Source organism: Diadema setosum, chromosome 17 (assembly GCF_964275005.1).
Source record: "Diadema setosum chromosome 17, eeDiaSeto1, whole genome shotgun sequence".
Classification (NCBI taxonomy): domain Eukaryota; kingdom Metazoa; phylum Echinodermata; class Echinoidea; order Diadematoida; family Diadematidae; genus Diadema; species Diadema setosum.
In genome coordinates this window covers 26,350,514-26,378,386 of record NC_092701.1, presented here as the reverse complement: position 1 = coordinate 26,378,386, position 27,873 = coordinate 26,350,514, and the positions used below count along the sequence as shown (strand labels likewise).

General features: G+C 40.3%; 1 protein-coding gene across 1 annotated transcript in view; it reads right to left on the bottom strand.

The window, feature by feature from the left end:
- Window positions 1-25,690, bottom strand: part of LOC140241038 (PR domain zinc finger protein 12-like) — a 32,932-nt gene extending 7,242 nt beyond the window's left edge. The window contains exons 1-5 of the mRNA XM_072320807.1: window positions 25,546-25,690; window positions 3,547-3,719; window positions 3,095-3,250; window positions 2,356-2,467; window positions 114-329 (exon numbers count right to left, since the gene is read on the bottom strand). Of these exons, the coding sequence (XP_072176908.1) occupies window positions 114-329; window positions 2,356-2,467; window positions 3,095-3,250; window positions 3,547-3,719; window positions 25,546-25,690 (802 nt within the window). The remainder of the gene's footprint in view (window positions 1-113; window positions 330-2,355; window positions 2,468-3,094; window positions 3,251-3,546; window positions 3,720-25,545) is intronic.
- Between the last annotated feature and the right edge of the window lie 2,183 nt (window positions 25,691-27,873).

Genomic DNA, 27,873 nt, shown 5'->3' with positions numbered 1-27,873 from the left:
CTACTACTACTACTACTACTACTACTACTACTACTACTACTACTACCACTGCTGCTACGGATAAAGTAATATTTGTGAAGGGTGGAATTAGCCGGGCTAAGCTTGAAACTGACCTGTGTGTAGTCTCGTGTGGTTTCTTAGCGTGGATGACTGGCTGAAGCGACGGTGGCAGAACTTGCACATGAACGGCTTCTCCAGCGTGTGAATGCGCATGTGCGAGCGGAGGTTGCTACGCGAGTTGAAGCCGCGCCTACACACCACGCAGTGCAGCCGGTTCGGGTTACTGCCGGTCGTGGCCGGGGGAGGAGGGTGCTCGCTCATCGTCTCTTCTGCTGGACGCAAATAAAAAGATTGAAATACTTTTAGTCACGTGATGAGAAAGGGGGGGGGGGCGAAGGAGGGAGAGGGAAAGAATAACTACAGAGAGGAGATGACAAGTAGTATGTAGTAACGCGAGATAGACAAGAAAAACAGCAAAGATTGTGTATAAGCGTGTATGTAGGACACCTGTGTATTTATGAATGTTTGAAGTGTATGCATCTCTATCTATCTATCTATCTATCTATCTATCTATCTATCTATCTATCTATCTATCTATATCACATGTGTGTGCTTTTGAAGTAGGTGTGAAAACAAACGAAACTCTTGGCACCTGGTAATGGGTTTGACCGCGTGCATGGCATATACAGTGTAACTGAATAAACCCGTCGACTGCGGGCTAGCTGAGATGAATTACATTTATTGCGAAGAATTGACAAATGGCGAAATCTATCAGTCTTCCCTTCGCTGTATGCATGATTTACCCACACTACATCCGCAAGATGGGGGAAAGTATCAAGCTTTGTTATAGCAGCAAAAGCAAATATGCTCTCATATCATATCACTGTATGTCATTGGTTATGGTGAGAAATGAAAAACCCAAAACAAACAAACGCCGAGCCGCCAGAATGGGGATATGTCATCAAAAGTCAATATTTTATGAATGCAAGGGGCATTGTCTGGCGGGGTACAAAGGGTCGCCGGTTATCAATGGAGAACAAATAGAATATCTTCTGCCAGCAACAGAGAGATGGAGAAAAGGAAAGGGAAAAAAAGATATATGAGCTAAAACTGTATATAATACAGATGGAAGGTCAATAAATTATGGGATTCTGTTCAGTATCATGAAAATCTATTATATTTCCCACTTAATGTCTTTCCCGTTTCCTCGCTCTCTCTCTCTCTCTCTGTCTTCGTATTCATCTCACCTTATCTCTCTTTTTTATCTATCTATCTATCTATCTATCTATCTATCTATCTATATATCTATCTATCTGTCTATCTATCTGTGTATCTATTTATTCATATCTATTTATGTCTACCTATCTATCTATCTATCTATTTATTTATATCTATTTATATCTGTCTCTGTCTATATATATATATATATATATATACATATATCTGCCTATCTATCTATCTATCTATCTATCTATCTATCCATCTATCTATCTATCTATCTATCCATCTATCTATCTATCTATCTATCTATCTATCTATCTATCTATTTATCTATCTAAACATATATTAATTTGTATACCACTGCATCTGTTTGTGTATCTTTTCTTTACTTGGTTTCGTAGAATTTCCTTAATATATATGTTTTTGTTTCCTCCATCCATCTTGTCTTTTTACGTCTAGAGTGAGAGAATTCCTACCACTCGCAGATATCGTAAACGCAATCTGTCGTCTAGCAAGATAAGAAAGTTGATCATGATAATTAATCAGGCATCAAGCAACCTAGTATTGCATCGTAGATTTTCTGTTTGCCTCCAGCTTTTGTTTTCATCCATTATTGTGGATTTGTTTGTTTTGGCGATTTGATTTTGCTCATCTCGAATGTTGATGAAAAATGTAGAATTGAAAAAAAAAAACATTAACAAACAGTCCACAGAGCTATATAGGACACTGCAAGATAATTAGCAGAATGAATTTGAATGAAAAAAATTTGTGAAGAAATACAAGCAACTTACAGTATATTTGGAATATCAATAGACATAGAAATCGGCAATCATGCGATCCAATTTATATCATATCCACGTCTAAAATCCCTTCACAGTAGCCCTTTAATAGAGTCCTTCTATTCATCATGATTAAAATCAAATCAATGTTAAAATGATACGTCGCGCCCTCAAATCCTCTGGTGGCAGCAAGGCGCTGCCACTCTCGATTTCAATGGTCCGTCCACCGCACCCTCTCAGCCTCGCCTAGCCCCACCCCTTCACCTCCCCGTAGTGAAGTCATCCATCAACCGAGTCTCTCGTGTCCTCTTTCCCCCCCTTTCCTACCCGGCAAGTGACAATCGGCACCGTATACCTGTTGCTGGCTTTGTGCGCTGCTCCTGAACCAGCGGCCCGCAGGGGATACCCAGAAACAGGTCGAACGATGACCCGTAGTACACCAGCAGCTCTTGGTCTGGTGGAATAGTCTGCATGGACAAGAATCAAAGGGAAAAGAACACGTTGAAGTTGAAGTTGAAGGGAAGTTGCGCAACGCTGAAGCTCAGAAGTAGAAAACTATTATGATATTATAAGATCTCCATAAACCTCATGGTATTCAAAAATGAAATGAGGACAAATTTCGCTTCCACACACTTGGGCGCTACTTTTCTCCCAAAGACATCTCATCTGTTCTCGCATCACCATAATTTATTATTATTATTATTATTATTATTATTATTATTATTATTATTATTATTATTATTATTATTATTATTATTATTATTATTGTTATTATTATCATTATTATTATTATTATTATTATTATTATTATTATTATTATTATTATTACTATTACTATTATTATTATTATTATTATTATTATTATTATTATTATCATCATCATCATCATCATCATTATTATTGATATTAATGATTATTATCATCATTATTATGATCTTACCAGAGTCATCATTACTTTAATAAATCAAAATTTAATCTCAATTTTAACTTTGGAGTGCGTCTCGAAATTCGAACCAGGAAGGGAAAGCTTGGGTGTGTGTGTGTGTGTGGGGGGGGGGGGGGAGAGAGGGGCAGGAAGAGGGCAGGTGCATCACCTTTGTGGCTCGGTAGTAGATTTCCGATCCCATCTGAAAGACCTCTAAGTTCTGCTCCTGCTCGTTCCGCGCGCAGTTCACGTGCGACATCCACGTCTGTGTAGCCTCGTCCGATGCATCCACGAAATGGACCAGTCTTCCCTCATCGTCGAAGACCTGTCAACGACGCAGTCATTAGCGAAGGGGAGAATGAGAGAGGGAGGAAGAGAAAAAAAAAATAGACGTGATCCAGTAATAAACATGTTGATGCATAATCATATTAATCGGTCCTGCAACTATAAGGTGTATCGAAAAATGACCGCTACTTGTTTGTTAAGTGACAGCGATGTTACCGCAGGGCAAGAAAAGAAAATCAATAAAGCAATACAAGCGAACAAAAAATATCACATGCACGAAACATGTTCAAAGCGAAGCGTATTTCTCTGATCTTCTCTGCCATCACATCACATTACCTCCCACATGAACCTGTTGTCGCGGTCTGTCGGGATGTCCTGCGGTCTGACGATGCGGCCCGAGTAGGGACCCATTTCGGTCCCTTCCTTGATCCAGTCTGTGGAGAAGACACCTAGGATGACACCCGGCAGGGAAGAGGGACAGAGCGTGACTTGCGGCGGCATTGGGAGACCTGGATGGGATAATAAAGAATGAATCACGATGATGGAATTTGATTGATAGAATCATTGGATGATGGATAGATAGATATATTGGAACACTAAGTGGAAGAAAGAACAATACCAGAGAACAGGTATAGAGAGAGGGAGGAGGGGAGTTCAGTGTGGTTGTAGGGATTGATGAATGCATCATTCATACATCAGAGTAAATGATAGAGCCGTGCTTGTTTCCGCACATCCGAATAGACGGATCAAGAAGTGGACAGTGGATATTTGGATAGACAAAATTTAATATTGATGCTTGTTTAGATGTAACGTACATGAGACGCATATGATAAAGAAAAGGAGCGAAGGACAATTAGCTTTTGTTTTGATAAAGGAAGATATACACCCCTTGTATTGAAAAAAAAAATGTACACATGATATAGCTCCTCCCTACATTGTGTGTTTAATATAAGGACAATTCCCTTCAAGTTAATAGGAAGGTGGCATGCGCTTCGGAATGATCTCAATTTCTACCGGGGCCAATAAAGATACTTTTGATGCATTATTCCGAAGGAAAAGTCACGAATCCGGGAGGCCATCAGTCACATTAAGAGGGGGATTAAGGTTCGCGTGTGGGAAGGGACAGCCGCGAACATCGGCTTGACGCTGGAGCTTCGGCCACCGGTGCGGCACGTCGGTGGCACGTCCGGGGGAGTTTGTTTGCTCCCGCGATTCCCGAGGGGTGTAAACATCGACGTTCGGTTGTCCCGCGAAGGGCGCACAGCGACGGCCACAATATTCCCGTAACGCCGTCGTTCAATGCAAACATAGCAGGTTGGCAGCCCGGCGAGGGATGGAGGGATAGGGGACAAGACGAGGGGAGAGGGGGTGTCTATTAAATAAGGCCTGAAAATTATAACTCTGGATATGGCGCCATGTATGGTCAGCCTGTCGCGAATTATCAGATCAGAAACAAAGATGAATCCAATGGAGTACGAGCAATGAATAATACGAAGCAAAGAACCACTGCGGTTATTTGTGCGGTTTTGGTCAAAGTATAAAAACATGGAGTACACTGAACATTAGCGAGATTCTTCAATTCTTGACAAAACCCATAAATGATACTACATGTAATACCAAAATTAGGCAATTTATGAGCTCCAACTAGTGACCAACACTAACTGGAAGTGAATAAGTCAAATCTAGGAAAGACTCTTTAAAGGGAACGCAAACCCAAAGAGCAATGTGGATTGAGTGAAAGCAGCAACATTAGTAGAACACATCAGTGAAGGTTTGGGGAAAATCGGACAATCGATGCAAAACTTATGAATTTTTAAAGTTTTGGTGTTGGAACCGCTGGATGAGGAGACTATTAGAGGTTATGATGTATGAGTGGACAACAATACAAAGAAAATATAAAGGAAAATCAACAAAAATTCACTTTTCTAGCATTATGAAAGAGCACTTGACTTGCCGCTTTCAGAAAGCAGGGGGAATAATTGCCAACCTCAACATATGTCAGTATCAAGTTGATGGAATTTGTAATTTTCATGAAAAATGAATTTTTTTGTGGAATTTTCTTTACATTTTCTTTGTTTTGTTGTCCACTCAGAATACGTCATAACCTCTAGTAGTCTCCTCATCCAGCGGTTCTAACACCAAAACTTATAAAAATTCATAACTTTTGCATCGATTGTCCGATTTTCTTCAAACTTTCACTGATGTGCTCTACTAATGTTGCTGCTTTCACTCAATCCACATTGCTCTTTGGGTTTGCGTTCCCTTTAAGTCACGAAAAAATAAAATATAGTTTAGTGCGGAAAATGTCCTATGAAAGCAGAAGAAAGAAAGGACACTAAAAAGGCATCAAACAGCTTAAGACGAATTACCCTTCCATCTAACAAGAGGAATAAAAAAAAAAAGAGAAGACAGAGCTCACTTTGTGCACAATAGAGTCAGAGTAACCGCTGTTATACATGTATTTTACGGCCTCGTGTAAACTCGTCACTCTCAAATATTTTATATGGAGATAACTTTTCACGGAGTAAATCCCGGCAGTCCAATTAGATTGATGAATAGTGTGAACACTTCAAGCTGATAGGGTCTCTACCTACAGGGAGATTGGGAAGTCTGGTGGGAACCCACCACATGCTAGCATATGACCTACTTTTCGTGAGGTCAGAGAGTCAAATATTTCTGTCTTTTGTGTAATACGATACGTATCCATCTCTATCTATTCATCTATCTGGCTGTCTATCTATCTATTTTTCTATCTATCTATCTATCTATCTATCTATCTATCTATCTATCTATCTATCTATCTATCTACCTTTCTATCTATCTATATGGAGAGAGAGAGAGAGAGAGACAGACAGACAGATAGAAAGAAAGATAGATAGAAAGATAGATTGAACTTCATGAATATTGCTGTATTCATTTGTGTGTTTGTGTGTGTAGTTATGAGTGCACGTAAAACTTAGTACGTATAAATACTCTCTTCCACTTAATGGAATTTCCACTTTTCAACTTTGTGGATCAATTGTAATCATCATGACAATAAAAACAAACAAACAAACAAGCAATGCCAATTATTTTTAAGTAACCATTCCACTGTGTTGTTTTAAGCTATAAATGATAGTAACCATTACACTTATTGATTGTTGTATTCTAAGTGAAGAAATAGTGAATTCATATCATGAAATATCTGTTAAAGACGCTGTTCAAGATCCTACTGCACATGACTTGAAATCTACGTTGTTGAGGCATCGCAGCAGTATGATTACGAAGCATGGAAGAGTTAACATTGTTTATGAGTTTGTCATCCTTCAAGTTCGTCCCTTTTGCAATCCTATAACATTTTGGTTCCTTTCATAAGCTGGTATACACTAGAGGTAAGCAAATTAAGATCTTTCCTTAGAGTAATAAAACTATCAAAACTTCTATAATGGCTGGGAAAGCAATATCACAGAATTCCGGTGAATTTATTCGGACCCCGAAGAAAACTCCAACAGTTATTACCGGTATAAAAATGGAGAGTATTTTCGGATGACATTGAGCTAGTTTTTCCTTCTTTTTTTTTTAAACTGTGGGCGTATTACTGTAAGATTTCATACACGATCTTGGGAGACATCATTCTTCAAAGGAAAAAAAAAAAGAGAAAAAGTTCGTGACTTTTCCCAAAAGGAATATGCGACCTTTAAGAGAGCAAGTAAACAATTTTACTGTAAGATTTCATACACGATCTTGGGAGACATCATTCTTCAAAGGAAAAAAAAAAGAGAAAAAGTTCGTGACTTTTCCCAAAAGGGATATACGACCTTTAAGGGAGCAAGTAAACAGTTTTACATGCCAAATATGTGTTGAAAGGGTGCCAATTATTTCCTCTATTAACTTGGCTTCTTAAATCATCTGAATTTAATCGTTGAAAATATCATTCAGGGTTTTTTTTTATCACATTTAAGGAGAACTTGTAGGGTATTAGATTTTCTACACATTGTGCGACTACAGTAGAGAGTGAAAGAGGGTGTAGTTATCGCGGTTATTCCAGCCTTAACTACCAGAGCGCAATGAATTATAATCTCACTTACCCCGTGATGAACACTAATGATTATGATTCAACCACTCTCTCAAAAGTCATCAATATTCTCTCGATCATATCAGAGGCCGTTTACAAGAACGTATTTTGAAGAACAGTTTGGGTGTCATTATTATGAACAGAAACCGATGAACTAGTACACGTTGCTACCTATGATGGCATATGAATATCATAGACATCATCTTTGCACAGAAACTACTGTTTTTCCTCTGTGTGAAGCGCTGCTCCTTAGGTCTATATACTAATCATTGAAACAAGCGAGAGAGAAAGAAAAAATGCAACATTTACGAGGAGAGGAACATTTAAATACGTCATTTCGAACAAAGGCTTCGTACAGCGTCAGCGATATTCGAGGTGATAATGACATTCTAACAAAAGAACATGATTGGTCCGATCACATAAGGGGATATCTCGTGCTGTAAACTTCACGTACGGGGATAATGCCGCGGCACAATAACAAGGGACAGACATGCTGGTTGGGCGCATTTCGAAAGAAATTAAAGGAAGTTTTAGTTTCCAGTCTCTTCGGTTTTCCTTTTTCCTTTTTTCTTTTTAAGGTCTTAAGGTTAAGATGAAATTGCTCAAGAGTGTACAGTCCATGTTGCTCATATTGTGACGAATAAGGCATAATTGTACATCATTGAAGTTACATGAATGTGTTGTATATGAGAATGTTATCGTGTGGATTTTGTTATTAATTTTTGATATTGAAGCAATTATTTTTTTTTGGTAGTACTTTGTAGTTTCCCTTCTCACGAACAGACTTACACGAATGAAAATAATATCATTACTTCTTCCCTTCTACATTTTTTTCTCTCCTTTCTGTCAATCCGTATGTATTATTGTTTTTTTTTTAATCATGTTCCCGTTTTCCTTATTTTTTCTTTTTTCCTTATCTTGATCTTCTTGTTCTTATACTTGTTCTTCTTCCTATTCTTTTTTGCTGTTGTTGTTGTTCTTCTTCTTCTTAAGCTCATTTGTTGTCTTTGTCCGAATTGTCTTCTCCTGTGTGACACAAACCAATAAGGTGTCATTGTCAATTTGCTTCGGCCATTTAAACAACCCTGCTATCATTTTTTTTTTTCCCGGGTCGCTGTCTGTACCACGACAAAATTTCGCGGTATCGGTTAACTCGCCGCAGGAGGATGGTAAATATTTATTGAATCTCGGAACGATAATTCGGTCGGACTCCTTACTCATGTTACGTGGGGGCGAGTTATGATATTCGATATCATTGCGCTCTAGTCTTCTTCTTTTGTCGGTTTTCTTGCTCCGTCATACATTTAGTGCCGATCCTCCATTTTTCAGGTCTATCATAATTTCACGCTTTTGTTCAGGGGCTTGTTAAAATGCAATGTGTTGTCCTCTTTGTTGTTGTTGTTGTTGCTGCTGCTGCTTCTGCTGCTCTTATTATGACGATAAGATTTTGAGCATTTTATTTCTGGCGCGTTATTATCATTTGTGTCACAGCTGACTTTGAAGGGAACACGTTCTACAGCTTGTCTACCTTCAGAATTCCTATTGGTGACACGTGGGTGAGTCCTTCTGACTGTAAACAGAATTTGAAGCATCACGTCTTTAACAGACCTGGTTATTCGTCTAACGGATAAACGTGGGGAAGATGCTTCCAATACTATCTTAAAGTTGGTCTTCCTCTCTCCTTTATATCATTTCTTGAGATAGGAGGTAGGAGCAGGGCACACAAATTCTAAGTTTGTCATAATATAGGGCTGAGTTCACACTGAGAGAGGGATGCACTGCACTATAATAGTACAATGTCTAATCATGACGTCATTCGTTGAAGCTCGTGGCGAACGAAAGACAGCGAGAGCATCTGGGCGACGCGTCTGCCAGCCGGGTCTACCATATTACATGATTTCTTTCTTTCTTTCTTTCTTTCTTTCTTTCTTTCTTTCTTTTTGAAAGCAAGGGACTGTTCGAGAGAGAAAATTATGAATGATTCGTTCCCGATATGAAAATAGTTAAGTGGAGTGGAAAAGTTCAATCGACTGCGACGACATGGAAATACGTAGTCCGATGAACAAGGCGGCTGCGTTCCGTTTCGCGACTGCCGAAAAATTCAAAGGCGCAAGGAGCGATCGCAGTAATTGTTGGCGTTGAGGGTAGTGCTCAAACATTGAATAGTGTATTCCTTATTCGTATTATTTTGTATATGTTTTATTTTGTTTTGTGTATTTTGTTTTGCAAGAGAAAGAGAGAGAGAGAGAGGGAGAGACAGACAGACAGACAGACAGAGGGAAGGCGGTAGAGGGAAAGATCGATCGACTTCACACATTTAATCCACTGGAATCCCACGCAGGGTTTCGCTCTTAACAGCAACATCGATAGATGATTATTATATTTGTCTGTTTTGGTATTTTTGATAGGAAGAGAAAGGGGAGGACCTCACTAAATAAAGAATAAGGGACGGGCTGCCTTAAAGCTGTTCAGACAAAGAAAGAAAATACGAAAGAATCGAATCTGATGCTCTCTGTGACTGAGCCATTATTTATGTTCACTATATTTGCCAATGAAGCAGTCATAATTGTAGCCTTTTGCAAAGGCAGCTCGCTATAATTTCAGCACACGCACACACAGCTCGCGACCGGCGAGCTGCGAGGGTATGGTAGCGAACGTTGTGTGCGCGCGAGTCCACCGCCCGAAATATGCGACTTCATTGCGAGCCGCCTTTGCAAAAGGCTATCATAATTGTGAATACAGCACACTATGAACCAAACCTTCTTCCGAGCAGATTCATGACGTAGTGCATACGTCATTGAGATGTGCGTTGTTGATGAACACCCTCCGGCAACATCCAGAAAAGCTCAACAGTTCACAGAAAAAAAAAAAAAACCACCATCAGGTCATGGTAAGCATTATAGTTATGGCAGATATTCAAATAACGATCGATCATATCGATGACATGACTGTTTTCAGTATGTCTTTCAGATGAGTATGTTTGTCTGTTTTGACTTGTTTCATTTTACACTCTTTCCGGTTGCACTCGTGCGCACAAACACAGACGTACATAAAAACGCACACACACGCATTACATACATGGTTGCGCAACTTCGACGGTGCTGTCGAATTTCGACAGCAATAGGGCATAAAGGGAGTTGCTTGCCATTGGTATCGCCACCATCACGAATTTAATGGGATGATACAGTATTGGTGGAGATGAGAATTGGGCTTTTAACTTTTTGCGAGATACCAAGAAAACACTTATGATATAGTACAGAGCATACCATTTTAAGAGGAATTCAAAGTTTATTTGATGAAAATCGGGTTTGGAATGACTGAAACATCCAAAAACAAAGTAAAACAAAGCGATCGTAATAAAGTGTGGGTCCCACACTTTATTAGAATCGCTCTTTTTTTTTTGATATCTCAGCCATTTCAAAACCAATTTTCATCAAATAAAGTAACGTTGAATTCCTCATAGAATCACATGCTCTTTCATATGTCATAAGAGGTTTCTCATTATCTCACCAAAAATGTTAGAAACCTGAAATTAGGTCTCAACCATAACTGTACGATCCCTTTAATACTTTGCCTATTAATATGCCTATATGCAAGTTCTTAAGATTCATCTTGGATCTATGATCATATAGTTGCGTACTATTTCTATTTTTTCTAGTTGTCATGAACAACTTTTTACTTACGAATGTATGCAAAAACGTTGAGCTTTTACTTTAGAGTAAAGTAAACTAAAACATAAATTAAAGGATTACTTATCTCTCACAACATGCAGAAGTTGCTGAAAGCAAGGCTGCTCTATACACGAGGCATTTGCCAAGATATGCGAAGTACAGTAAGGGTGGGATGGGTATGAACTTATATCTCCCCTTTTTTTTGGGGGGGGGGGTGAGGGGAGTGAAAAGTGTGAAGCAGAGAAGGCTCGTTGAAGTCAAACGTGATTGGGTAGCGAAGAACACATAACCTACTAGTATGTCATCTGTAATACGTGCGAACGACACTAAATGGACATGACACGCGCACAACAGATCGCGGGCCCCACTCGGCCCATCTCTATAGGAGCAACGCGAGGTCTGAATGAATGTGGCGTAAAGACTACGTGTCGTTTCTTCCATGACCTTGGCGAAGTACACTTGACCCCCAGTGGTCCATAATTACCGCTCCGCCAGGCGTCCTTCTCCCGCACGGCTAACGCGTCGAAAGTGAAAGTAAATGCTGCATAAAATATGTAGAACTTAATTTCCCGGTTTAAGCAATGTAGTTACGCTACAGGTCCGCTGCCACAATTAGACGAGGGGGTGGGGGAGGGAGGGAGGGAGAACAATAGGAGTGAAATACAGAGAAAGCATGTAAAATGAATGACGGTTATGAATTTTCGAATGTGAGCTAATCAAATCAATCGTCTTACTCGTGTATTTGTTATGTCCGCTGGAAGGTACTCTTCATTTCGAATTGAACAAACGACAATAGATCCCCGCCTTATGTCCGATCGAATCCCCTTATAGTAGCGCACAACAATGACAGCAACCTTCAGCGTAAAGAGGATTTATGAACGCCGAATCGCTGTTGCTATGGTAATCGCTGCTAGCATAATTTTACGTCTGTGGCAAGTAAACTCAAGGAAGCCAAATGTATTCAACGTATTCTAGGGAAAAAAAGTGCGAAACCAGAATATGAGATTATTATCAACTTTCTTGCTCGAGCACCTCTCCGCCGTCTTGGTATTCGGTGCAACTTAGACATGACAACTATGTTTGTTTGTTTGTTTGTTGTTGTGTTGTTGTTTTTTTAGGCTGTTGGGGAAAAACAACCCCTTCATTCTTATAAAACTGATATGTCTGAAAATTGTTGGACACCAAAGACAGAAGCCCTTTTCCTGTACTGGCTCAACATACCTGTGATATCACCTTCGATTTAAAAAACAAAAAACAAAAACAGGTGAATTTATGTGGCGAATGTTATTCTGGACATACGACATATTGCGTAAAACAGGTAGCTGTAGAAAAAAAAAAATCCGAAATTACCTGTCAGTACAAAATGCACATGACTGCGGCTCCCATTTTTGTGATATAACCAAGATCGATATGAATCTTAATTTTGACTTGAAAAATACAAATAGATTGAACTTTGAGGATGATGAAACAACATTACTGAGACTCAAATCCACCATAATACTACTTCTCCTTGTTTGTTTGAATTTCTGTGAGGTCATCGGCCATTAAAGGGGATGGCTAGTAACTGAACAGTGGGAATAAGTGGGGATGCTGGGGGATGGTTGCTCCAATTCTTGTTGGATTTATTTAAGAGTACAATATATATCTATTGTTGTGTGAAAATTATTTGCTTCAGAATGGTCTCATATTCAAGTAATGTGCAGTTTAATGCCCCGTCACTGTACAGGCATGCTAACCTGGAAACATTCAACTGCACATTACTTGAATATTAGACCATTCTGAAGCAAATAATTTTCACACAACAAAAGATATATAATGTACTCTTAAAATGAATCCCACAAGGATTGGAACAATCATCCCCCAGCATTCCCATGATTCCCACTGATCAGTTACTAGCCATCCCCTTTAAAGAGAAAGTGGAAGGAATGAACTATGTGAATTAATCATTTTACATGTACACATAGGCCATAATAAGCCTTTGTTATATATGATTATCATTGTGATATGATTGATATTAATTACGCAATTCTCAATGAGACGCGTCGGTGGTACGCTCAAAAGTGAGTGTACAAGTAGGAGTGTAACAACTCGACAGGAAGTGCCCACAACATCGCCAATGGCGGCAAGCGTGGGGGGAAACGCATCTATTCCAGATGTATGCAAGCTTGTAGTCTGGCATTGTTCATGTCACTTACATTTATAAAGCAAGGATGAAATCTCTACAAAGTGTAATTTGACAATGACTACCACTCGACTTTCCAATTATCCGGTTCAATATCCTGTTCTCGAATGATGAATTTCGTAGTTCGCGTCTAACCGGTCTTCAGAGACAATGATGCAGTGGTTTTTACGACGAGTTGGTACAAAATAGAGTCTGGTAACAAAGACTACTTGTTAACTGGTCTAGTTTGGTTATACTGTATGTACCATGTTACTTTCTGTGTCCTATACCCTTATTGCCAATTCGTACAATTGACGCAACACAAAGACGTGAGAGATTGCTGAGCGAGATTGGATACGATAACGATCGCGAACGTGACTCAGGAAGGAAATTTAAACGAACGACTGGAGGAAAATAATAAAGGCGATGGAATTTGCATATTCATGTTTTTGCTGCTCTCGTTGTTAATGATGGCAATAACTTAATATCTTTTTCTTCTGCAAGCGAAACAAGTAGAATAATTGGCGTTGGTCACACTGACACACACAAATATGCAGCTGCTGTCGCTAATGGTTCAAACGTTGTAATTGTTTGCGAGCCGTCTATGTACACATTTCCTGTTTTTACATTCATAAGAATTGTTAGTCTCCTTGTCCAGGCAAAGAAAAAGCTTTTTTTTTGTTTGTTTGTTTGCTGGAGGCTCACGTGCATATTATTAATCTCCTACAGTAAGCTATGTACATGATCATGATTTTCTTTTTTTGATGACGATTTACACTCGGCAATGACCAAAAACACGCCTTAAGATCAAAATGTAAATATTCCGACACGATACCGTGGAGCATTTTTTTTTAACAAAAGCAGCTTTTAATAAGAATGCACACGTTGCGTGCGGCTCTACCCTACGCACACCTCACTACAAGTTGTTGCGTTATGCCACGAGTATTTCCACGGTCAAGTGGACTCCCCGTGGAGAAGGCAGCGCAACGAAGTTCAATAAACTTGCACGTCAGCGTCCGTACCGACCTTCGCACTGAGCAGGTAGCGCGACATTTTGTAGGGGTCTTTAGATTGTCAGTTTAACAAGATGAATTTGCAATGAAAATTTTAAGACAGAAGCGCGAAAAGTAACACTAGAAAGAGAAGCTGAGCTAAACTTTGTGGTAATCATGAGAAATCACTTCCACGAGAACAACAATTTGAATTATATAAAGATGCAGGAAAACCTCCCACAGCAACCACCTGACCATCGGGACAAACTGATCAGTATAACCATCCCTCATTAGATTTCCTCTCAGAGTTTTTCAAATGTTAATGGGCATATTTCAAACACCCCATCCCCATAAAAGACGACTGTGATTATTATCTTCTTTAGATGACCTTTATAAACATGTTTTTATTATTCTCAAACTTCAGACATTTCGCACATGATCAGCCGACATCTTAACAACATTTCCAGTGGACACGTGAGTACGTGAAGTCCTGCGTCTGAACCAGTTATATTCCGCGATCACAATCAGTGCTAAATTGAATATTGTCCGGACGACACGATAGGTTTTACCTGGAATGGTGATTAAAAAAAAAAATACACGCACCCAAGAGTGTATGACTCCAAACAGAAGGTGTGGGGTTTGGTTACCATGACAGCGCATCATGAAGTCCTGTGACATCTCATGTGTCTCACCTCGCCAAAATCTCTTCCCACGTATCACGTTGTGATTCGACGAGTCTTTTGTTTGGGACTCAGCTGTGCTAGCCCGCCCTCTTTGTTGAGTTATGCACGGGGGAGGGTCATGAAACGCACATTTTCGCCTTTTGCTTGTGTTTCTTTGGCTTCTTATGATTTTCTCTTCCTTTATATGCATGATTATATTTTTCGGGCAAGTTTGTACTGGATTATTCACAGTATGTCACGACTACCTACTGAGATACCATCTATTGCCTCTTGTAGAGTCTTGTTTGTCTTTTCCGTTTCTTAAAAGATCATGCATTTTCCTCCCTTTCTCAAACCCCTCTTTGAGAACGCTGCTTTGTAGATGGATATGCTGTCAGCGATTTTCTCCTGTGTCCATACCACGGTCCGCTGAGCGTGAAGGGAGTTTGTTTTGTCCATCAGACGAGCACCATTACGTATACTTGGTCAGCTAAGCGTCATGAAATCACAATCAGGCGGGTACTTGTCATAACACCACGGTCCAAGACTTTTCTTTTTGCAAGTGGACGAGCACGTGTGATTGTTTACGGTGTCGAGACGGTAGAACGTCCCGAAACTTTGCCGTGCGGATAGGCTCTCCCCGATGGATTCGCTGGCGGCCCGGCCACGTGGACAATACCTCGTATTGTTTTTAGAAGTGGTGACTTGTGCAACCCTTGATTCCTTCACACGGGCACTTTATTGATCTCCATCTTCCTTGCAGGGTGAAAACTGATTAGGAAAGGACTCGCCATCTGTTAAGAATTGTTGTCGCACCGTAGGATAAGTGATATTTCGAGACGATAAGATTTTAATTGAACTAATTGGCCAATGACGAGAGCGCCATCTTCGGCCAAAACGACCTGCGTTATGATAAGACTTGTGTCAGCTCATAAATTTCCTCCGCAATTGTCGATCAAAATCAAAACAAAATCTCGTAACTCCCGAAGTCCTGTCAAAGGGTTATTGCTTATATATTCGCATGAAGAAAAAAAAAAACACAACAACGATCATCTGGAAAGAGCAAAGTGTTTACGAATCAGTCATTTAAACGCTGCCCGCAACACATTCCCTGACAATAATGGCATCTTTGGTATAAAATCAAAACACCCTTTTACACATAAACGCAAATTTGCACACCAAGCGGTGAGAGTCGACGACTCTTTTGTTCCCATTTTTCGTCTTGATTGCGTGCACGTAGCTATATAGAGCAAAGAGTACAAGTCATAGGTGACGTAGGGGGAAATAATGTCCATGTACCCAATTTCCAACGCTAGGCATAACTAGCGACGTAAGTCGAACGTGGGGTTTAGTGATATTGTAATGTAGCCTGTGAAACGAAAAATTAGAAAATGCTTAGCAGAACAATTCACATCATCGGACACAGTACAATACGATCCTGTCTCAGTGTGTTTATAAGATGGATTAACTACAAATACGAGCATTTTCGTGTCTTCCACCAACTCTGTTGTAGTAGTAGTTAGGTTTAGTGACTATGATGTCGAACATCAATAACAATGCTAATTTCCCACCAAAAGATACCAAGACATTCATGAAAAAAGATACAGAACACACAGTAGTATTCGAGCGAAGAGCAGCAATAAAAAAATTCTGGTAGAACTAACCAATGCTTTTTACACGGAACACGAATACGCATTGTCTAGGCTCGGAATTAGGGCAACGTCGTAATTTCTAGCATCGTCACACTCATAAACTGTTATTCACAACGCATTTATCAGGAAACATCACAAGTTTCTGTTGCTGAGTAATTGTCGTTGAGGGAGCTAAACGTAAACGCACATGTGTGCACATAGAGGGCATTCACGAGAGGTTCGTGTTTGGTTTTTTTTCTTCTCCTTTTAGATACATGCACTGGCCGGTTGCTCGAGATTGCGTCCCTCTTTATTTCTCATCAACCTCATTTTCGTCCACGAGTAACTTTTTATGGCAATACCACCTATACTGACCAGAGAGACCTAGTTTCATTTTTTTTTTCTTACTGACACACTCTCTCGTATATCTGTCTTCTCACCATTACTATCCGAATTCTGGCTTCAGCAGGAGCTCAGAACTGAATTAGGTTTGTCGTATTTATTCAACCAAGGCACACCCCTTTCCAATTGCCACTGATAGAGCAAACATGTAGTGCTAATGTTCGTACGTGACGTTGGCAAAACGCGTCCGTCGAAACAATGAATAAGGGTAACACTCTCTGATAGATAGCCGCTCTGTCAGTGATGGGGGTTTGTCGATAGAGGTGTGTGGGAGCAAACAATCGATGTTGATGGGTCATGCTGGACCGGGAAGGAGGAGGAGGAGGAGGAGATGGGGGGGGGGGGGGCTCAGGGAGTGGCATGAGGGAGAAATTATGAGTTTATGGATATCCGATGCTGACCGCAGCGAGTTGATGTGTGGTGTTGTTTAGCAGGTGGGTGGAGTAAGTTAGAAAGCGATTGGTAGAGGAGCAGTTTTGCGTGTGGCCGATGCAGAACCGAAGGCCCGGCGCGGCGGTCACCCACACTCACGTACACACAGAGAGAGAAAAAAAAAATAATGATAAGAACAAGATAACAGAATGTCTTTTCCTCACAGTTCCTATCACCAAACGAAAGGAGGAAGGGTACAAGTCGATTTGCTTTAGTAATAGAGCGCGCGTGCGCTCAATGCCTCGCACGCACATGAACACGCGCGGTCAAGTTGCTCTCACACACACACGCACACACACACACACACTGGCGAAGTGAAAAATCACTTCGATCAGCGACAAAAGCAGAAGAAAAAAAAATGTAAAAGGACCCGGTAATTTAAACGTAAAACAAAAAAGTCGTTGGTTTTGAGGCGATCTGTGTAGTGTGTCTCTTTGGCAAGACTTGTAAGCACTGAACGGCAGCAACGCCTTGTTTTGTGATAAGTCTCGCATCATTAACTCGACCGTTTGGAGCAACAAAAGAAATCATCTTCGTGTTTCAGCCCGCTTCACTAATATGATGCGTTATTGTCAAGCACCCCATGCGATCGCATACGTTTCCTTTTCCTTTTTCTTTTCGCTTGTCTTCCTCCCTATTCCTCTGTCTCTCCCCTTTTCCCTCTCCCTTTCTATCACTTTTACCGTGTCACCCTCTCTTCTCTATTTTCCCTGTCTGCTACTCTCTCCATAGCACAGAATATTTGCAAGTAATAAGCATTTATTACATCAAATTGACGAAGGGAGTACGGTGCACTTGTAACGGCTCTTCCCCACACGTCTCATCCGCGCCGGTGCGGTGATTTGCGATTGTTTGCTGCTACTGCCGCGCGCCTCTGATTACATCTCTCATCTTATTGGTCGTTAGCGCGCAATACGCACTCTTTTGAGATGGTAATGAAATTAAAGAAGGAATCAACCTAAACAGCAAAGGACTGTACATCCTTTATGCAAAATCTGTTCGATCGAAAACGAACGTCGGATATAAAGCCTCTGTGCACGGAACAAATTCACCACCGGTGTATTCTGAGTGATGAAATCAGTACATGGTCGTTATCTGTGGTCACTGATGCTTCGGAAAGAGCCAAAGGTCTCTTCCTCTCTCCCTCTTTTTTCTCTTATTCTCTCTCGATACACGGGATTAAAGTGATAGACACTTGCAATCACTCTCATAGGAAAGAGGAAAGGAATCTTGGAAATCTCAAAAAGTGCAAGACGGAGATTGGGAGGGAATTTGGGGCAGCAAATGTGTAAGACTGAAAAAAAAAACCCACACAACCCCAAAGTAATTAGGAAAGAAGCAAAAGCAGGGGGACAAAATGGATCGTCATAGAGAGGAAGGGCACATGGGGCAAGGGAGTTTGATAAAATGAGAGAGAGACGAAGTGGGAGGGGAGTAAAGAGATACAGAGGGAGAATAGAAAGTGAGAGAGGGAGGAAGAAAAAAGAAAAAGGAGAAAAGGGAGAGATAGATAAAGAGAGAGAGACTTATAGATAGAAAGGGAGAGAGTGGGAGAGTGAGAGAAAAAGAGGAGGAGAGAGAGGAAGAGAGAGCAGAAGAGAGAATCGGCAGTGTCACTGTAGCGACTGCTTCAACCATCTGTTTCGGGAAACTCCGGCACCAGCAGACGGCATATGGAGACTGGGGATTTTTTTTTTTTTGCCTTTTTTTGTTTGGCGCTCTTTTTACAGTCCAGATGGGGGTTGGGACTTCGTATCTGTTTACTCCCCCGACAAGTCACGTACCATCTACTCATCCAGAGAAGAAGAAGGAAAAAATATTAATGTGCTAAAAAAAAAAAAAAAAACTTTTTAGGATAATCAGAGAGATTCTCGTCCACATGTCATCAAATGCGATTTTCACTTTGCGCGATTTATTTTATACAGTCTTCATCTGTTTATCGTCGCGATTCATGAGCTATTATTTCATGGACGTTACAAATGTAATGATCCGGACGATATCGCACTTTTTTATGGAATTAATTATGATAATGTGACCCAAGGCGTGTTCGCGCCTCTTCTGCCCGCAGCAAACTCCCCGTTAGCATAGCTTGTTAATGTTCCATTCAAGCTGCTTGTTACGACGCTGTATTGTAAGGAAAAATATCGAAATTGTACTGTCTTTGTTTTGTTGGTTCTAAGCCGCAAGAGAGCTAAATGTTAAAAACAAAAACAAAAGAAGAATGAATTTCAAGAAATGCAACGTTCAAAGTAAGTTGGTCGGAGGTGTAAAATCATTCATTACGAAGATCAAAACTCCAATCATGTGCTATTATAATAAATATAAAAAATATAAATATAAATTTAAATATAGATTTTAAGAGAATTGAATGATCATATGAGATGACGCTCAACTCGTAACTTTTCAAATTAGCAGGGTTGAAGAATTTTACTCCTATACAATATTACTTACAAATTCCACGAATGTTGAATAGATCCAAACTCAAGAATTTGGTATGTCGAAAGGGAAGAAGAATTATAAAGGATAGATATAATCTTCGTTCTATTAGACTTCAAACAGCGTGAGTTGAGGTGGGAGGTTGATGTGATGTAACACTCACAACACAAGCTGTTGTGTTGATGTGTAAAACAAACAGGTGATCACGACTTCTCAACGACGTCACTATACACTGCAGTTCCTCTATTCTAAAATGCAATTTTAATCAGCTCGTTACTACGAGAGTTACAACACAAATCGCCTGAAGTGGAAAATATTAGAAGAGTATCGTGACACTTACAAACCAATCAACTTCTTAAAATATTTCTGCTTCTATCTATTATGTGTTACGTAATCAATGAGGGTGAATAACTCAGATGCTTGTTTCATTTCTGACCTTTGCTTGTGAGGGTGACGAAATCATGTCTTCATTGTAAAGACAGCTTAACAGATGAGCGGCTCACATCAAGTAGAATTGGGATAAAGTTGAAATACTTTCGATGGGATGATGAAAATACAGTTTGCAAGTTGGATCACACTGACTTGTTCCTTAGTGGCTCACACGTATTACGTAATCAAGTAAATTACATAAGACATAGTTTGTAAAATGGCATGAAAATGTGATGAAAAATGGTTGTCGAACTGACCACTTTTAGAAATCTTTTCATTCTAAATGTTGCATTTTTTATTCTTGAGCATAGTATTGAAACATCACATTCAGTTCCTTTCAAAAAAACGGAAAACACAGCCTTGTTTATTATGCAAAGGCAAATACTGGTTACACCACATCATAGCATGTCTAATTTGAATAATTAATTTTGAATTAGTCAAGGCTCATCTCTATGAAGACTTAGATTTGACTTTTTATCTCTTTCAAACATTCAAAAACTCAAAGAAATCCTTTAGATGATACCAGGAAAAATCACTGATAAATAGATTGATTTCATGTGATATAGATATCACTTGAAATTCATTGCGCATAGCTTTGTATTAACACATATTACGTATTCAAAAACAGCAAACTACCTTTTGTGACGTCACTGTTACCTCGTCAAAAGCTTAAATCTTCTTTTTGCTTATAGAGCATATGTACACGAGTCAATGTTGCCAATGATAAACTTTGATTTAAGAATGAGCAGTGATTGATAGTCAGGAATGTGAGTATCCTACGCGTACGTCACTGTAATACATTTAATCCCATAGGGTTTTGATTGACTTTGTTTCACCTAGAATTACGTAACCATAGTGGTGACGTCATTATTCGCATAGCTCTGAAATCCTACTCACTGTAGAGTGGATAGAGCAGCAGCGTAAGGTAAAAAAAAAAAATCTTGCGACTTAAAAAACAAATGAGAAATAAAACAAGTGATTGAAGGTCCATTACGCCTACGTCAATACGTCAGGTTTAAATCTGTACCAACTTGACATAGGCTACTTGACCTTATGTTACGTAATAATGATGGTGACGTCACAAGTATCATGGCACTGATATTGCAATATTGCAGAAATGGGGTAGAGCGGGGAATTTCAACATATAAGAAATGTAATCTAAAAAAAAAAAGATGGAGAAAGATTCAGATCACGTCCAGTGGTCTACACTTACGACAATAATCTATAATTTCAACCACGTTCCTTTGATGTGGTTTCTGTGATGCTTTATTACGTAACAATGACGGTGACGTCACAGGTACCGTGCCTCTAATATGCAAACTATGGAAAATGGTGACAAAACCAAGGAATAAGAAGAGATTTTAGAAATGGAAAGAAATTGACAAGAAAACGATGATACATAACCATTCGTACAATAAACATGTCGTAAAAACTCAAATTCACGCATTCATATACTTTTGGAGGGGTTATGCGGGTAGGAGATTACGTAACAACTGGGGTGACGTCATGACATGTGCCTTCACTTACTTCAGAATCAATTACTGGTCGAAGCTCGCTTTTTTCCATGATATTTGTGGAAAAAGAAACCGTAAAAATATATTTCAGAGTTGTGTTGGGTCTTAAAATCGCTTTTACACGTAGAAAGGGTATTGCGTTGTAGATTCAGGCTTATATTGAGTGTGACAAATGACACGGTGTTACGTAACAACTATGGTGACGTAATAACAGTTAGTTGGACTATTCGAGAACTTCACAGCGAACCATGCTATCGGGAAAATTGTTAATTCTAAAAGCGCCAGAGACTAATGTTTTGGTCAACTTTGCTGCTCAATTTCCTTGATCACATCTGTAAATTGATCTTTCTAACATTTCTTTGAGTAATACCTGTCAATTCGACCATACAGTATTACGTAACCATAGTGGTGACGTCATTCCTCTTGCCAACTCTAATCTCGTGTGGAAACAAGCAAGTGTCAGACCATGAGAAAATGCGTTCGTCATGTATTTAATTATTTAATTCCGAAAAAGTAGAAAAGAACCGCTCGATCAAGATGTCTTCTTTTCTTCACCTGTGGTCAACCTTCATGTACAAAAATAAAAAACAATTATGGTCATACCTATAAATCTTATTACGTAACATGTAGGGTGACGTCATCTTGTTCTGTCATATGAAGAAATGTGCTGCAGCCAATTAACAAAAGTTCGCACCAAAAGATTTTGAAGACCATCACTCACGAAAAACCTCACCTCCAATATGATTTCGAAATTTGAAAGGATGATTCCGAAACCACACGACACAAATTGCTTTGAAGTGGTAAGAACACGCGTGACGTCATTGTAATTACGTAACATAGGTAACTAATATAAAAAAATAAGTCTTGGTAGCCTTCATCTGTTAAGATGCTTCTATATCTATTGCCGCCTCGCTCAGCATCCTTATTTTCTGCAAACTCGCTCCGTCGGTCCTCATTCCTAAAAGGACCTACACTGGAAAGATATTGAAATACTATTCTACAGTGATGACTGCCTCCTAAGTGCTATGGGGTCTGATCGCAGAGATTGATGACGTCATGTTCAGTGGGCGTCAGCGCTTCAGCTAATTATATGAAAACGATAGGCTTTGGATAGACATGCTTTGAGACTGCGCTTCGCGAAAAAACCCAAACTTCAAAGTATGTAATGCTAGCTGATTTAAAAATGTTGAAAAGACTGTTTTTTCTTTTGAAACACTGAAATAACCATTCCCGTGGAAAGGGGCATGACAAATGATAAGATGGCATATGAATCATTAAGAATGGGCCAACACGGATGAATTCATGAGCAGTAGTCATTAACGGATTAATTCATAAAATCGTTATATATATATATATTCTTGATATATATCATATATATCATTTATTCATATATTCTTCATTATCTTTTTTTTTTAATTTCGTTACAGCTTTTAAAACAACAGAACAGAAAGTTAGTGAAACTATCGACGAGCTTCCGAAACACCCGGATGGTGCTAGCCATCATCCCAATAAAGTACATATCTAAAGAAAAAGAAAGAGATATCTCCGATACGTCTTCTCTGAAGAAATTGTTTTTCGTATTTACCGTTAAAAAAAGAAACAAATCCCTGAACAAACAGTGCAATAATTTGTGAAATATCATCAAGTCCATATAAACACCAATCTGAATTTAATCTACAACAATAGCAACTACAACAATAACAACAAAACGCACATCATTTTGTAGGTTAAAATATTCGTATTTATGAGAGCAAAATATATACTACTAGATATTTAGTAGTTGTCAGTAATCAAGAATTGCTCAGGATTTAACAGCGAGGAACGTATCACCAGCATGATACGAATCACGATTTAAATTATTTCAGTTCAGCATCTGTGGCGACCACCACTGTTGCGCATCTATAGCGAACAAACGTGTTGTAATGTAACAAGTGGTGTGGGTCAGAGTCACATGGCCTCCAGTGATCGCTGGGGTACATTTGGCTTTACTCATGGCTGCGGAGTCAATTTGCATTCAACAGCTTAAAGTTAGATACCATATGCTCCCAGTGTCCATGAACATTTTTCCTTTGTTTTGAAGTAATGGCAATGAAAACGATATTGTTTTACCACCGAATCCAATGCCGGCTTCCCCGCCCCTCTGCTTTGGCGCGGCATTGTCGTTGTACTCCCACGCCCCGAATTTCTGCCTGCGAAAATCTTAGCCAAGAAGGACGGGCGATGAATCACATTGCCGTCGTAAAACTTTATATGGCTGGAAATTGTTATCACAGTAGCGCTGTGTCTGCCCACAACTTGTTCAACGGAGTTGGGTAGGGCGGAGGTGCAGGCATGTAACTCGGACCGCCACCACAAGAGGCTTAGTAAGGCTGGCTGCCCTTTCCACCCTCGTCTCCGGAATATGCTGAGTTTGATGTTCGGATTTGTCAGACAAAGACTTATGGAACTGAACTGGTCGGGAGATAACGGTTGTACGACAAACACCCTGCAAACTTGCTCCAGGATACGCTACTCCCGCTAATTTAATTCACATTGCGAGAAGAACGAGCGTAATCGTAGATTACATCTCTTAAGACGCTCCCCTTTCCCCACTCACATCTGATCGCTGCAATGCCGGCATTACAATATAAATACAGGTTTTTGGTCATGCCCGCAAAAATAGGGAATGGCACGTTGCGCCTGGGCAGCAGGTGGATCGAGGCGGACATTATTACAGGTGAAAAAGACCAGACCATATCAGTTACAATAAGTTTGCTTAAACGACCATAAGATATGACTACGTCGCTTTGGACGCCTGAGGCGTGTTATTCCTTGACATGAATAATATATCTGCTTTGGAGCCGCTACATTGACTTCATTTTCAGAAACAATTATTCGTCCCGACGACCAGGAACAAAAAAGCAGGGAGCTTTCTCAAATATACTTTGAAGCCGATTTGGACGCGTTGATTTGTTCGCTGTTCGCATCACTTGATCTCAAAGCTTTTATTCAATGCACGTACCGGGTGGGAGGGGTCACATCGAAAGTGTGCGCGACTGCATGCGCGTCCAAGAGAAGAGAAACACAAACGATCTCGGATAGAAACTATCTCTCCTTTTCTTTTCTTTTTCTTTTTCTTTTTTTTTTTGCCTGCAAAACTCTACCAAACATAAAAATGTATGCTCTTTCTGCCTGGTTTATTCATGCGCTACCTTAATTTTCATTTCGGAGTATAGGTAGATCCCCAGTCTGCAAACAGGACATATTTTACTAATGTCAGCCTCTTTGCCCCCTGTTAGAGGCATGGTCTTGTTTTCGTTGCGAATGGTGTACCAAAGTACAATATTAACAATTTATAATGACTTTTTGTAGATCATTTATTTCATTTAAGGAACGCTGCTACCATGCATGCTGTGGATACTAAAGAAGAAACTCACACTCAGGCTGTCCAGAAAACACGGTAATACATGAAATGGATATACTTATGGACTTTTAAAAAGTTACTTAGACAAAACGACGACTATTATCACCATTGTCTGCTGGTTGACGATTTTCGACAACCTTGGGTGGCGAAATTTCGGCACAAGGAAACTTTTTTTAATTTGCGGCAACAGGTGGGGAAAATAGTTAGATTCGTATTTACGGCTGTTTTTACTTTCCCGTAGGTTAAAAAACAGTGAGGTAAGTGCCATTTTGGACTGATTATATGCTTCTTTTTTTCTGTAACTATGGGGTGTCGATATGCCATTGACTCGTCAAAAGCTATAAAAATTTGCCCAAAATCGTAGGAAATCGCGCTTGACAAATTTCATTAGACTTTATCAAAGAATATTTTCTTTTTGGAATAAAAAGTAGTGGTTTTGAGAAATTTAGGCTATCATGTGTCAGTCATTTTTGCTTAAAAGACGGTTTCCTCTGATAACGGGGTAAAGGTACTAAAATGTGTGACGAGAAAAAAAGTTTAGGACTTACCTTTCTTCTTTTCTAGTAGCTGGCGAGCCAGGGTGTTGCTGTCGGCCGGTAAACTTCGGCCGTTCAAGTCGCACCACTTGCCGTAGAGAGCGTTTCGAAGCATCTCTTGGCTGATGTAATCGGGGGAGGCTAGACGTCTGTCCATTGCAGCTGTAGTGGGACCTGCAAAAGCCAGGTGAAGGCAGCTCAGTTGTGAGTCAGTCTGCGTCGAGCACTTGTTTATATATCTGGCTTTCAATAAAACCTGTGCCTTTTCGCCGTTCAGTCACACCACGGCGTAATGAGCGGCAAATATGCTCGTAATAAGCCCAAAACTACGGTGCAGCGTCGAACAAAGAACTCTGTTTCCCCCCAATTGAATATAATAAGTGTCTCCGATGATTATTATGTGGCATATCAACTGGCAGACCTTTTTAGCGAGCTCTCTGGCTGCTCGCCGTACTCTTGACGGGCGAACCGCAGCTGCTGCTCGCGGCCAACCGTGCGCTTCTAGCCGGACGCCCGCCCTGGACAAAAGTCGATCGTGTGTTCTGATTTCAATGGTGAAGCGGGGAACATGATGGATCGTCGGCTGCCTGCCACTGCTTGTTCTAATAGCTCAATTAATATAAATAAATAACAAAACGATAAATGTTTTTGGGGGCGTGTGTCGCTTGCGCGGCTGTGGCATTAGCCACCAGTTAGTGACTGTATGAGTGGTTGGTCCATCCAGACGCTGTTTGCAGAAAACGGCATCACGGCCGAAGCCTGGTTTGGTTGCTCTACACTCTAATGCCGCTAGGAAGCGGCCGCCCGGCTGGTGGCCCAAACAATGCCACAAAACACCCGAAAATCGCACATGTGGACCCAAGAGACTTTCTGCCTTTTGGGTTTTCCTCGCGCTCTGGTAGCGTCGGAGCGTCACGACAGGGCCCGGGTTGTGTACGGCTCATGGGAGACGGCAAGGCCTGCCATTTGGCTTATTGTCGGCGCAGATTTGGCGACCAACCGAGACCATCCAGTCAGCCAGGCGAGCAGATCGACGAGGACGACTCTGACGCCTCTTTTGTTCGTTACCAATTCATTCTTCATCAAGCATAAATTGAAACACCAAGATTTCAGCGATGAGTTTTAACTAACCAGCAGCCGGGCACTCCCTTTTCCCCCCTCGCCTCGAATCACAACAACCGGGCGTGGCTTGAAAACCTCGCTACGAGGCCCAAAACCGTGCCCGGTTCAGAGGAAAACCAAATAAAATTAGGCAAATCTAGCATCGCTCCCACCTGGCGAGATGATCAAAAAACAGTGTTCAATCAAAGGTGGGGGGACCCATCCCGTGGGTCTTGCACGGACGGTGGGGTGTCGAAATGACAGGACTCCCGTCGGCACACCCATGACGCTGCTTTCGCACACAATGGCCGACAAAATCGGCACAACTTTCTCCTTAGAATACACAATTGCAAGGCAAAATTACAGGCTTTTAGGGCAAACATTATGACTCGGACGCTGTTTAGAGCTTATAGCGGGTGATAGAAGGGTAACAGGGAGACTTGGGCCACTTCTATATTTCAATTAAGACTTGGAATGTTTTTCGGGAACAAAGAGATTGTGGTTGCAAAGATCGCGCGGCGTCGGACGGCAAACCCAGACGCGAGGCGTAATAAAGATCTCTGCGATCGATCCGCACCAGGCCTGGTCGGGGCAACGCGTCCTCTGCACCTTGCGTGATAAGCGAACTGCGCTCAACAGGTGGAATTGTTATATCACGCAATCTTTGTTACAGGTCCTATCCTTGTGGAACAAAGTTCTATTCATCTCAAAAAGGGATTATTCAGATTGGTGTATTTCAAAACACGTGTTACTTTTCAAACAATACTTTATAACTTTTCGGGGGAACAGTGATCTTTCCTGTCGTAAATTAAAAAGAAAATTATTCTTGATTACGATGTTCTGATTCAGACACTCCTAATGTCCAATGGACTAACATGTTTTGATAAGATTATGTGTATCACGTTTGCAATTTATTAATAAAAAAGGACAAAATAACAACAACAACAAAACAGAAATAAAAAGCACATCGTTACGTACAGCGTAAGATTGTGAAGAGATAATACCTTGTAGAACACTTTCAACAAGCTTAACACTGTGCATTGCATTTCTTGAGCACCGCTATATATATGTATATATCCCATCAGATTCGATCAATTAGCCTGTCTGTGCTCAAGAGTCAATCTGTTTAATATACATAAATTCTTTGTTCGACGACGTTGTCATCATTTTATCATACGTAAGGAATGAACATCAAAATAATGCAATGGATACAATTTGTTTGTATTATAACTGTTCTAT